This window comes from Fistularia commersonii, chromosome 5, assembly GCF_037954325.1.
Source record: "Fistularia commersonii isolate RoL2024-O1a breed Wild chromosome 5, RoL_Fcom_v1.0, whole genome shotgun sequence".
Taxonomy (NCBI): Eukaryota; Metazoa; Chordata; class Actinopteri; order Syngnathiformes; family Fistulariidae; genus Fistularia; species Fistularia commersonii.
In genome coordinates this window covers 13,766,595-13,778,167 of record NC_141288.1, presented here as the reverse complement: position 1 = coordinate 13,778,167, position 11,573 = coordinate 13,766,595, and the positions used below count along the sequence as shown (strand labels likewise).

Here is an 11,573-nt window from a genome sequence, read left to right as displayed (position 1 = left end):
TCCTGTCTGGTATTTTCTTCATACATGAAATACACAGAGCAATTGCAGTATGAAGGTCCTGTACACAAATCTTAAATGGAATTCAAAATATACACATCCCGTCATGGCTCCAAGAAACCTAGATTCTCTCAGAATTTTGTCTGACATAACAGTGGCTCTGCAGTCGTGTTAACAGATCTCTTGGGCCTGCAAGTCTTAACTTAGCCGTCATGGATTATGGGAAGGGGACTGGGATGGTGAACGCAGCCCCAAGCCTCATTCAGATCTTATGTAAGTGTGCCAGGAGCCCTGGAGAGTTTGGTGAAGAACGTCAGGAGGGATCCCACTGGAGCAGGTTTAATTCAGATCAGGGAAACCAGAAATGAAAAGAAGGAACTGAGAGTTGTCATTCAAGCAACAGGGCTATACAGGTCAAAGGTCAAGAAATATGAATTTGGTTCTAACAGAAATTTGACCCTAGGAAGGACTAGAATACCTATACGTGTCATGTTTGATTATCGAAAACATTTTGCACAACCATAGGGCTAAATGTACTTATGGGTAATTGTATTTTTTATATTGTAATCTGTACCGTACTAAGTATGAACAAGGATTATCCAGTGCATTTACAGGACTTCTCACTCAACATTTGTTTGTTCTTAAATCACCGACATTCCTTGATGCTCACACTTTACATAACAAAGTACATCATAAGTACCAGAATCATGTTACTTGTTTATAGTGTATCTCTGGCTAAAATTCAGTTCACTCCAATTAGGTTGAATTTCTTTTAATGACATTAATAGGATTTTTCAAAGAGGATTGGAACTAATCATGTCTGAAAGACCCCAGTAAAGGTATACTTTTTATTTGACAAGCTCATTTAAATGCGTAAGTTCTGTCTGAAAATAACGGCTTCCTCAATCAGATTACATCACAGCTAAATAAAAAAAAAGTTTTGCACTTAAAAGTTACCTTGAACTGGAAAGCTTAACGTGCAGATGAGTGTCTGTAGTAAGTGTGCTTTGGCTACAGTTATGTATTAGTTTGTGTGTGTGATTGGAGGACCTGATGTGAGACTGTTCATACTCTGAACATGATCATCTCACTCGAGCAATTTATTTGGCTCTCGGGTTGATGGGAGGGCAGCGTAGTTAGCCCTGACCTTAATACCAATTGGAATGACTTAGGGAGAGGTCAAGGGGTCATGGTCAGATGGCTTTCTTCTAGAGACACTTGCAGAGCAATATATGGAAACATGACTTAAACAGGTCCAAAAAAAGGCCTATAGACCTGGCCTTGAACCTGACTATCTCTGTCATGCAAAAGAAAGTATAAAAGAAAAATGCCGGGAGAAGAAAATCAACTTAAAACTCTTCCTAAAATTAAGCAAAAACCACCTAAAATTGGTAAATAATTACCTGGCAATTTGCTCAGAATTACAGAAAAATGAGCAATAAATTTTCCTTATTTGTGTTCAATAATTATTTGAGAATGTGGAAATCATGTCATGGAAGTTGAATCTAAAGTAACCCAGGAATTTCCAAGACATGAACTGATAATGTCAACAACAAACATGCTTTTATGAAAAACTTGGAGAGAGTTTTTGCTGGAGGTTTCACATGATTCCTTGCCAGTTCTCAATATGTTTATTTGTTATTATTAGTTTATTTTAAAAGTAATTTCAATTTCCAGTCATTTGTCTTTATTCATAATTTTGATGTAGTTTATTGTAATTTTTTCAGGTTGGCAAATGAAAGAATGTTCTTGTGCTTGGATTCATATCGAAACCTGCATTTCGAAAGATCTGGTGAAATTTGCTCCCATGACTTGACCCTGTTCTCCAGTTTGAACCAGGGGAGTAATTATTGTCTTATCCTTCTTGAACCGATGCTGCATCAATTTCACAATACTTTTTATCTGTGAAGAGTTTTGTATCTGACGCAAAGTTTAAAACATGTTTTACAATCTTAAAGAATATTTACATACCATGTTTGGTTTCACAACCAGACTGTGTTTTGAGATCGTACAGTGGCACGTCTGGAGTCGAGAGGTGAAAAGATCACAACTTGACCTTGATTGCCCAAGTTCATATTTCCTTTTAAGCATTTTGCATTTGAAAACAAACATTTGTGATAGAATTCACAGGTTGTTCATAGAAATAAAAATGTGGAAAGTACAGTATTTCTGGTTGAAATTGATCAGTTCGTTCCTCTGTTGTCAAAAAACCAAGTCATTGAAAGTGGGATATGTTCTTGTGAGGTTATTGAAAGTCCACAGGGTTTTTTTTAAGGTATAAGCACAGGTGAAGCAATAGGAGTTTTTCACGAAAACCATTCTGATCAGTGTGAGACAGCAGAAGTTGCTAAAGTTTTTATTTTATTCGACTTTGAAATACTTTTTTGATGTACAGACAGACTTAATACACCAGATAGCATATGACATGTTGCTGAAACAAGAACCGGAGTAAATTGCTATTAATAACAGATATTTACATTTATTGTACAAAGAATTAAAGTGATGTCATGATCTTTGAAATGTGTCACTCATGCGCTTTATAGTTTAGTTAAATTTTGCATGCCATGAAAGGCATTATTAATGATTAACCGTAGTGCATTTTACCCTTGAACATTAATAACATAATCACAGATTATTACATCAGTATTCCCAAACTGTCAGAAAGTTTCTTTTTCATTTTGTAGAAGGTTAAAGTTCTCAGTCCCTCAGCTGTCAATCAAATTCCACGGCACACATTTTACAGTGTGCCTGTTTTGAATTTTAATTAATCAAAGGGATTTAGATTCCCTGAATACTTTCATTAAACTACTTCTGTACATGAATAATGTTTAGTCCTTGAGGGCTCTCTATAGTTTATACTAAACTACGATGTATAATTACATCTGGTGTAACTCAGGGACAAAGGAGGATGAGCAGGTGAATCTGCACGTTTGACCCCGTGATAAACAGGTGATACACTACTTCTTATTCATTTCATCTTTAGTCTACGGCCGGAGAAGCGAGATTGCAGATGAAAAAAAAAGCAGGATCATGCAGACAGCAAAGTAAATGAAAATGTCGTGATGATCTTTCCCTTAAGGGATCCGCACTACTTTATAACGTTGTACTGTTGATGTACCACGGGGCGGCGCTCTCCTTTACCCTCCACGGTACATGCGTGCGCGAGCGCGAGCGCGTGTTAGCGTTATTTCGTCACGACAGTCACGTTGTCCCAGGCCGGGTGGAGTTAAATAGCCGTCGTGCTCAGCACGACGGCAGATTAGCACCGGCTCAACGTGCTCCGCAGACACCGAACATCCAGCCTCCCTCCGCCTGAGACATCACTGGGTCCGTCCTCTCGTTTTTCCGAGCTACGGGATTTTAAGCGGCTCGGTTTCCGTGTCGTGAGCGTCTTTTCAGCCCCCGAGGAATGCCAAGAGAGCTGACCCAGAACAGGATCCAAAAGATCTGGGTTCCTACAAAGGATGACAAGCCGGCGCCCCGGAGAGGTACGAACTAATATAAATATTTAAGATATTCTTACAGCACAGGCAGTTTACGTCCATGTTGCCGCCGGTGTCAGTCGTGTGTGGCAAAGTGAAAGTGCTATGTGCCGGCCGGAGGCGTTTCCTGTCACTCGCTTCCCCAGAATTCAACCGGAGGACGCCGGGATTCATACATTCTGCGCGTCATTGCGGTCGTCTTCAGCGCAACTCACAAGAGTTGTTTCCTGTTTTTTGTTTTGTTTTTAGTACTTTTCTAAAAAGACACAGTCATTTCTCAGGACACAAGCTAGACATATTCGCTCGACGGAGCAGTGCACCTGTTGTCTATTGGCACGCGCCACACATCTTTGGACCGTGGCCGTGACCGTGAAGAGGTCACCATGGTTACCGCCGAGCACCCTCCTCCCCTCCCTGTTGTCTCCCGTCTGTGATGCCGCCCTGCTGTCATTGGTCGGCCGGTAGCGCGTGTGCGTGGCGCGACCCCCTCCCCGCCATGCGGCTGGCGGGGCTTGTGAACCACAATGGAAGGATGATGGTGGGAAACCGGCATTTAGGTGCAAGCATATAAATCTGCTTTTAGGGTGGGGTCAAGGCCGGTTTTTCTGATCGCTTTATTCAGGCATGTGCCGCTGCTCTTTTATGATCGATGCTTGGATATAGATGTAGATAGTGATTTGTGAGGAGCGAATCCCTCTGCCCCACACTAGACAACCTCAAAACTACAACTCCGGACTCTGATTATGCTGATGCCGCAGTGTCAGATTAAAATGTTAAGGGACATATTTTGATGGATACAAATACATGTCATTTTCAAAAATAGTTTGTGAAAGTGATTTTACAACATTCAAACATATTTTTAAGGGAGTTTATCGCTGGCTGTCGGGTAATTTGTATGATTTCCAATAAATTATTTGTCCTTGCATCAGCATAAGTGATAAATGTATTTCTGCTACTTGCAGCTCTGGAAATAAATTGTTTGTTATTCTCCAGGTTAGCTGGAGAATACCGACCAATCAGATGTTGGAGTCTGTACTAAGAGCTCGATCCCTTTTTCCACTCATTGTGTCGGAAACAAGATTAGGGAGAGATCTCTGCTGATGCAGCAAAGGAGGACAGAGAACATGCGCAGTACCAGACAAACAAAATGAAGGTGGAGATATTGAACACATGATTCACAGAGGGAGGACTGCGTCCTTCATTAATTTTAAATTGAGTATGTGTGATAAGTCAAGATTTTTTTTCATACATATGAACTCATTAAGCATTTTTGCAGTCTGCATATGGCTCACCATCATTTAAAAAAAAAACCTTGTCAATTGAATTTTCATTTGCAAACTTATTTGCTTAGTTATTTTTTTTTTTATGAACGTATTAATTGAAAATTACTTGCATTATGGATGATCCATAATTATTTCAGACAGAACCAGGATTACATGAAAAGTAATTCATATTTCTAACATTTGTTATTTGATTCAGTAACTATGATCTGAAATGTTCTGATAGACTTTAAAAACAGACTTGACAGACTAGTTTTCCTGTCATCAACATACTGATGTTTTGTATCATTTATGCACACATGTAAACACAAATGCAGACCACCGGAGTCCATGGCTCCTAATGTAAATTGCTTGGGTAAATTACATCATAGCTGTTGACCCAGTGTTCAGAAGTGGATCAGATGTGCAATAAGGTGGACATAAATGATAAAGGGCTTTGATGAATATGTTCAAGAGTTGTAGCTCTTCTGTAGTATTGTGTCTGCAGTTGACTGACATATTGCATCTTGCTAAATGTTAGTACAGGAGTTTTCATGCTCCTTTGTCATTATATATTCATGTACAAATGGTCTCCTGCCCCCCATCCCTTTCTGCAGCGGGTGGCGCCCCTCACATTGCCAATCCACCGACTGTTATCGTGATGGTCGGCCTCCCAGCCCGAGGGAAGACTTACATGTCCAAAAAACTCACCCGCTACCTCAACTGGATTGGCATGCCCACCAAAGGTATGCAACACACGTCAACACACACTTGCGCTGATGTCCTCAATGGCAATGTTCCTGGCATCTGTTTTTTGTCTTCAAGACATCATCTTAAAGCTTGTTGTCTTTTTCTGTGTTTGTTCCAGTCTTCAATGTGGGAGAATATCGCAGGGAGGCAGTCAAGAACTACAGCTCTTTTGATTTTTTCAAGCCTGATAATGAGTGTGCCGTGAAAATTCGTCAGTAAGTCATTTTTTGGTTTCATTTGGTTAATTTTTAGTTTTTGAAGAGGAAGTGGAAGTGGAAGTGTAATCTCAGTGTTCTTCTCTCCTCAGACAATGTGCCTTAGCAGCCTTGAGGGACGTCAAATCCTACCTGCAGGATGAGGGAGGCCAAGTCGCGGTACGTTACCCACAATGCATAGTTTTTGTAATAAAACTGCTTAACATAGCGAGACAATCCATTTTAATTTCCTGTACTCCTCAGGTATTTGACGCCACAAATACAACAAGGGAGAGGCGAGAGATGATCCTGCAGTTTGGCAGTGAAAATGGTTTCAAGGTGAGTGATCTGAGTGTAATTCAAGGAAATGAAGTAAACCAAATGTACAACTTTCAACAACCTCTATTTTCACCATCTAGATCTTTTTCATCGAGTCAGTCTGTGATGATCCCAGCGTCATTGCTTCAAACATCATGGTAAATCACACTCTAATGATACCAGAACTCCTCTCTGCCCTGGAAACAGCATTAACTGTTTTGCAAACTCTCTGGCCTCAGGTATATTGTTTGCCATCTGACAGTCTCCCCTCCCATACAGGAAGTGAAGGTTTCCTGTCCAGATTACAGGGACTGCAACAAGACTGAAGCCATGTTGGATTTTCAGAGGCGAATTGAATGCTACAAGACCAGTTACCAGCCTCTTGATCCCGATCAGCACGATAGGTAATTCCCCAACACTGATTTTGTGTGAACATTACTCCCAATTCAAATGCATTTTCAGTTTCTCATACATCTTCTCTGTCCTCCTACTCCAGAGATCTGTCCTTCATTAAAGTTATAGACGTTGGTCGCCGCTTCCTTGTCAATCGCATCCAGGATCACATCCAAAGTAAAATTGTGTACTACCTAATGAACATCCATGTGCAGCCCCGAACCATCTACCTATGTCGACATGGAGAGAGCACCGATAACCTAGAGGGGCGCCTGGGTGGTGACTCTGGCCTCTCGTCACACGGCAAACAGGTAGGGAGATCCACATATGGTGAGGCAGAGTATATTTCTGAGTGTTAGCTAGAGACTGAAGCTTGTTCCATGTTACAGTTCTCGGCAGCTCTGGCTGGGTTTGTCAAGGAGCAGCAGTTGAAGGATCTGAAGGTTTGGACAAGCCAGCTGTGTCGCAGCATCCAGACAGCCGAGCACCTGGGAGTCCCATACGAGCAGTGGAAGGCCCTGAATGAGATAGATGCAGTGAGTGTCTGTCTTATACTACAGCACAAAAAAATCTGTGTTCTTTCTAAAATGAAAGTATGACATGCATGGTGTGTTTGTTTCTAGGGAGTATGTGAGGAGATGACTTATGATGAAGTAAAGGAGAAATTTCCAGAGGAGTTTTCCCTGAGAGATGAAGATAAATTCTACTACCGCTACCCTGCTGGAGAGGTACACATGCCTTACACCCACATTATTCATTATAAGGGTGGGTTTTCACAGCTATGGTGAGTCAGATTACTTTGTATGAAACAGAGCCGAAACCAAAAGTGTCACAAAATTTCAACCAAACCAAGATATCGCAAGCCTCATGAAATCAGTCCCTTTGTTCAACTTATCTAATGTTGAACAAAACCACTTATCTCATGGCTGGATCATTATTGACCTTTATCACAATAACTTTTATCAGTGTCATGACCCTCTAAACGGAATATACAGAACAGAAATACAGAAATAGCTGATACATTTACACATAAGTAATTCAACTGTAACAAACTCCCTTCCTCTTGACTGCAGTCCTATCAGGACCTGGTGCAGCGAGTGGAGCCGGTCATCATGGAGCTTGAGAGGCAGGAGAACGTCCTGGTTATCTGCCACCAGGCCGTCATGCGCTGCCTGCTTGCCTATTTCCTCGATAAAAGCGCGGGTAAGTACTGCATCTCCAGTAAGCCTGAGTTTCCTTTTTCTTGATTCACAAGAAGACACGTAGAACACCTCCCTAAATGTTTGGCTTTAGTGAGAGAATAAGAATAAGGATCTTTAAAAAAAATTGAATTATTCTAATTATTATAAAACTAGATACTCTAAAAAATACCACGATATCTAGTTATCAATGCGAAGTGACTGACCCAAACAAAGTTTTGACTAAAGACTATCAGAAAAAAATCAATTTTTGTAAAAGACTGTAATCTGTGTTTTTCTCGATCAATTGAATTAAACCACTAAATATATAATTTCGATGGCTTATTGTGTGTATGTACATATTTCCCAGTCCTCACAAGCCCTTTTTCATTGTTCCAGATGAAATGCCCTACCTGAAGTGTCCCCTTCACACAGTACTGAAGCTCACCCCTGTGGCCTATGGGTGCAAAGTGGAGTCCATCTCTCTTAATGTGGAGGCGGTGAACACCCACAGAGACCGCCCGGAGGTAAGACCTGACAGCAGAAGGCCCTGTATTGTCATGTATAACTACTCTGTGTGTGTTTGTGTGTGTAAAGGAACAGACATTTATTTTCCAAAGTAATGGGATAATACAGTAGTTTTAATCGTTGCAGGAGGTGAAGAGGGGTCCAGGCACCTTGATCAGGAGGAACAGTGTGACTCCCCTGACCAGCCCAGAGTCAAACATCAAGAAACCGCGCATCGATGACCTGGACGAGGCTCCCATTCAGGAGCTGCCACCCTCAGTAGCCTCTCTGGCCCTCTGCAGCCCGACCCACCTCCCTCTTTCCCTGGCTGGACAGGTGATTATTAACTCATTAATGATATATATTTTTTCAGGATTCACCAGGATAAAACTTTATTTCAAGCCGTGCGCTACATTTGACAAGATTGATCACTGCCGGTACATTGCATGAGCTACAGTTGGCACATCTCTGGAAAATTTCAAAAGACCCTTTCTCTTTGCCTGTTTCGCTTTCAAATGCATCCGCATAGACTCCATGTTTATTCATTCACTTATTTCCTGTCCTCTTTCTCGAATGCCTTCTCCACTCTGCACGATGCAGCACTGGCTGGGCAAAGTTTGCCTGTAAGTATTTGCTCATAGCTCATAACTGCATGTCTCGATTTCATCTCGTTTTCCCACTGTGTCTGTGCACTGCAATTTTTTTCTTTTCCCCACCCCATATGTAGTTGAGAACTGGGGAGGTGAAAGGGAACATGAAAACCTCAAACTAAAATAGTGGTTCATCTAAATAGACCTGGAAATGTTACATATCCCTTAATAGAGTAATAGTGGGATTTTGTAAGACCATTCCTAATGATACAATCCAGTCAGTGTATTTTCCCATTCATAACTCAGGGGAAGTTGCTTTTCCTGGCAGGGGTGAGGGGGTTGTGGGGATGTTCATTTTCATGTTTACATTCCCATCATTCCTGTCTGCTTTCATAATCACTGGTGTTACCATGACAATCTGTATACTATAGTTTGCTGATTCATGCTTACTGTCCTGTTCTTGTCATTGGTTTATTTTTGGCCTGTCTCGTCCCGCTTAAAGACGAACCATCCTCCACTATCTGGATGTGGTTTTGCTGTTAGTCTTTCAAAGGTAAACACAGTGTAGATGCTTTGCTGTGGCTTTGTAGTTTTATGCAAGTCTTAGATGCAACAAAACTTACACACATCCGCAGCCTGCAAGGTAGACAAACTCAAACGACAAATTTGATGAATCAATTATTTAACACCTTATTATGCTAAAGCTAGCTTCAACTAGATGCTTAGTGCTACATATATGCAAACATGAAGCAACAATATATAGATAACAGATTTTAGAAAAATATAACTTAAACAGTGCAAATGCAATCATTGCTGCTGTAGTGAAAAGTCTTTGTTTAGGACCCCCAGAAGAAGGACTAGAGAAAAGAATTATATTTCATACTGTTAATTAAACTACAAGAAAAGCCATGAAAGTCACCTGATTGTGAGAGGAAGTGACAAGTCAGTGCTAGTTTTGCTGGTGCGAGCCACCACTGGGTGAGCTTGTCTACCTCATTTATAATCACCTGAGGATTATGTGTGCTGGCACACGTATTCAGACGCACCAACCTGTTGACACACTCATGAACTCCGTGTGAGATTTTACGCCCTCTAAAAATACCAGGGGGCCAGAAAACATAGGTGATGTAACTGGCAGTTTAGTGATTACACTGCAACTGTCACTTGTGGTGTGTCTCAGGTGTTGGTCGCCATATGTGCTTTTCTTTGTTCTTGATAAAGTAGCTAGAACGCAGCACAACTGTTCAAACTGTCTGTGCTTCTTTTGTCCTGGCAGAACCTGAAGAGAAAGTCATCTGGCCGCCACGACATCCTGCAGCCCTGCCAGTGAAACCGCATCGATCCCCTGGCAGGGGAGCCACAAGCGTGTTTGCCGAGATGCCTGCTGAAAACACTATTGTCAGACATTCTCTCTTTCAAAAGAGCCTGCTAAATCTTAGATCCCTTGTCACTCCATTGTCTTATTAGATATTTACGTCCAGAGAGATTTTATTTTTCAAGTCCTCCCTTTGCTGCCATCCTCAATATGTTCTGTCTCTGGGAATAATGAATTTGTTCTTTGGGAAATTGGAAAACCTCTTGTGTATCATGAATTTTAGACTAAAAGAGGTCAACTGTGACTCAGTTTATTCATGTTACATTTCACAGCTTAGACAGCTCTCTGGGACTCCACTTTCTTATTTTCAGAGAGACCAAAAGACCAACCTCAAACATCTTGACTTCATTTAATGTTTTTTTAACCATGTTGTAACACTTAAGAATTTAGTTTACAATGTTAACCATCCTTATTTGGAGGCGCTGATGTAGATGTTTGTCTAAAATGTGTATTAGGGCTGAGTGGTACAATTGGACACAGTCTATGAAATAAGAAATCATTTTGCACAACGGGGATACATTTTTACTTTTTTTTATTTGTATGTCTGTTTTTTTCTTATGGCAAATATCACCTTTGCTGCAGTCAGAGTGCCTGTAGTGCTTGCTTTGCAAGCCCGATGCCGCTTCTCTGGTTATTATTTTGGACTTGAATGCTTAAGGAGAGGCACCAACTTTCACCTAATAATTTCACATATCATTTGAGTAATTAACTTTTCACAAGATATTTATTTTCCATTATATTTAGATCTGCTGATACGAATCAGTTAACATAGCTAACATCTCTTCAATTAAATTTTGTTTTAGTTCAGTGTTCAATCTCATTTTGCTGTCGGCTACGCACAAACGTGAGCACCTATATTTTCTTATAACAAAGCGTGCTGTTAATAATATCTTTGTAAATGTTAATGTACATAAAGTCTAACTGGAGAGGCTAGGAGATGACTCGGAATTCTCCTCAACAGAAAATGTAATTAAGTGTTTTTGTACCAATTTATTTTGAGTGAATGGAAAATATGATTTACTAAGAATGTTTCTTGTGACTTCTAATAAAACTTTTGGTAACATGTTTGCTTGAGATACTTGAAATTTGTTTTTTGTAAAGAAGAAAAAAATACATTTTATTACATTCTCTATTTATTTTGTAATGTAGTTGAATGACTGCTTTGAATGAGAGGCATCTCCTTTGAATATGCATGTCTGGACAGTATGTTGTATTTGATTTTTTTTGCATCTGCTGGACCAATAAATTCACTGGGAAATAGATGTCCTCTACTGTATTGATTTTATTCCAAAGGAGCCTTTACAACTTGCGGTGTACTTATATGGAAGTCATAAGACAATCATTCAGTGTGTACTGGAAATCATAACTCCTCTGAGATAGTCACATAATTCATGAGTCACACACTGTTTGCTGCTTATCAGGCCTTTTGTGACGGCACAGCCGGGAAGTAGCTCGGAAGTCCTGTCGTCAGGGGGTCGTGTTCTCTTGCTGGTCAGGTTACCTCTGCACAGGCAGTGTAATCGTTCAGAT

The 11,573-nt window shown here is 40.6% G+C and overlaps 1 protein-coding gene across 3 annotated transcripts; it reads left to right on the top strand.

Moving 5' to 3' along the window:
• Positions 1-3,225: 3,225 nt before the first annotated feature.
• pfkfb3 (6-phosphofructo-2-kinase/fructose-2,6-biphosphatase 3) lies at positions 3,226-11,305 on the top strand. 3 transcript variants are annotated; one of them, XM_086146915.1, is made up of 16 exons: positions 3,226-3,485; positions 5,356-5,484; positions 5,607-5,703; positions 5,796-5,862; positions 5,947-6,021; positions 6,102-6,158; positions 6,280-6,404; positions 6,497-6,704; positions 6,783-6,929; positions 7,017-7,121; positions 7,467-7,596; positions 7,971-8,098; positions 8,226-8,414; positions 8,679-8,701; positions 9,171-9,221; positions 9,945-11,305. In XM_086146915.1, exons 1-16 carry the CDS (start codon positions 3,407-3,409, stop codon positions 9,949-9,951), a joined length of 1,617 nt encoding a protein of 538 aa, XP_086003041.1. In that variant the 5' UTR covers positions 3,226-3,406; the 3' UTR covers positions 9,952-11,305. The 3 variants fall into 3 exon arrangements, with proteins under 3 accessions (XP_086003041.1, XP_086003044.1, XP_086003042.1); XM_086146918.1 differs by lacking the exon at positions 9,171-9,221; XM_086146916.1 differs by lacking the exons at positions 8,679-8,701; positions 9,171-9,221.
• The last annotated feature ends 268 nt before the right edge of the window (positions 11,306-11,573 follow it).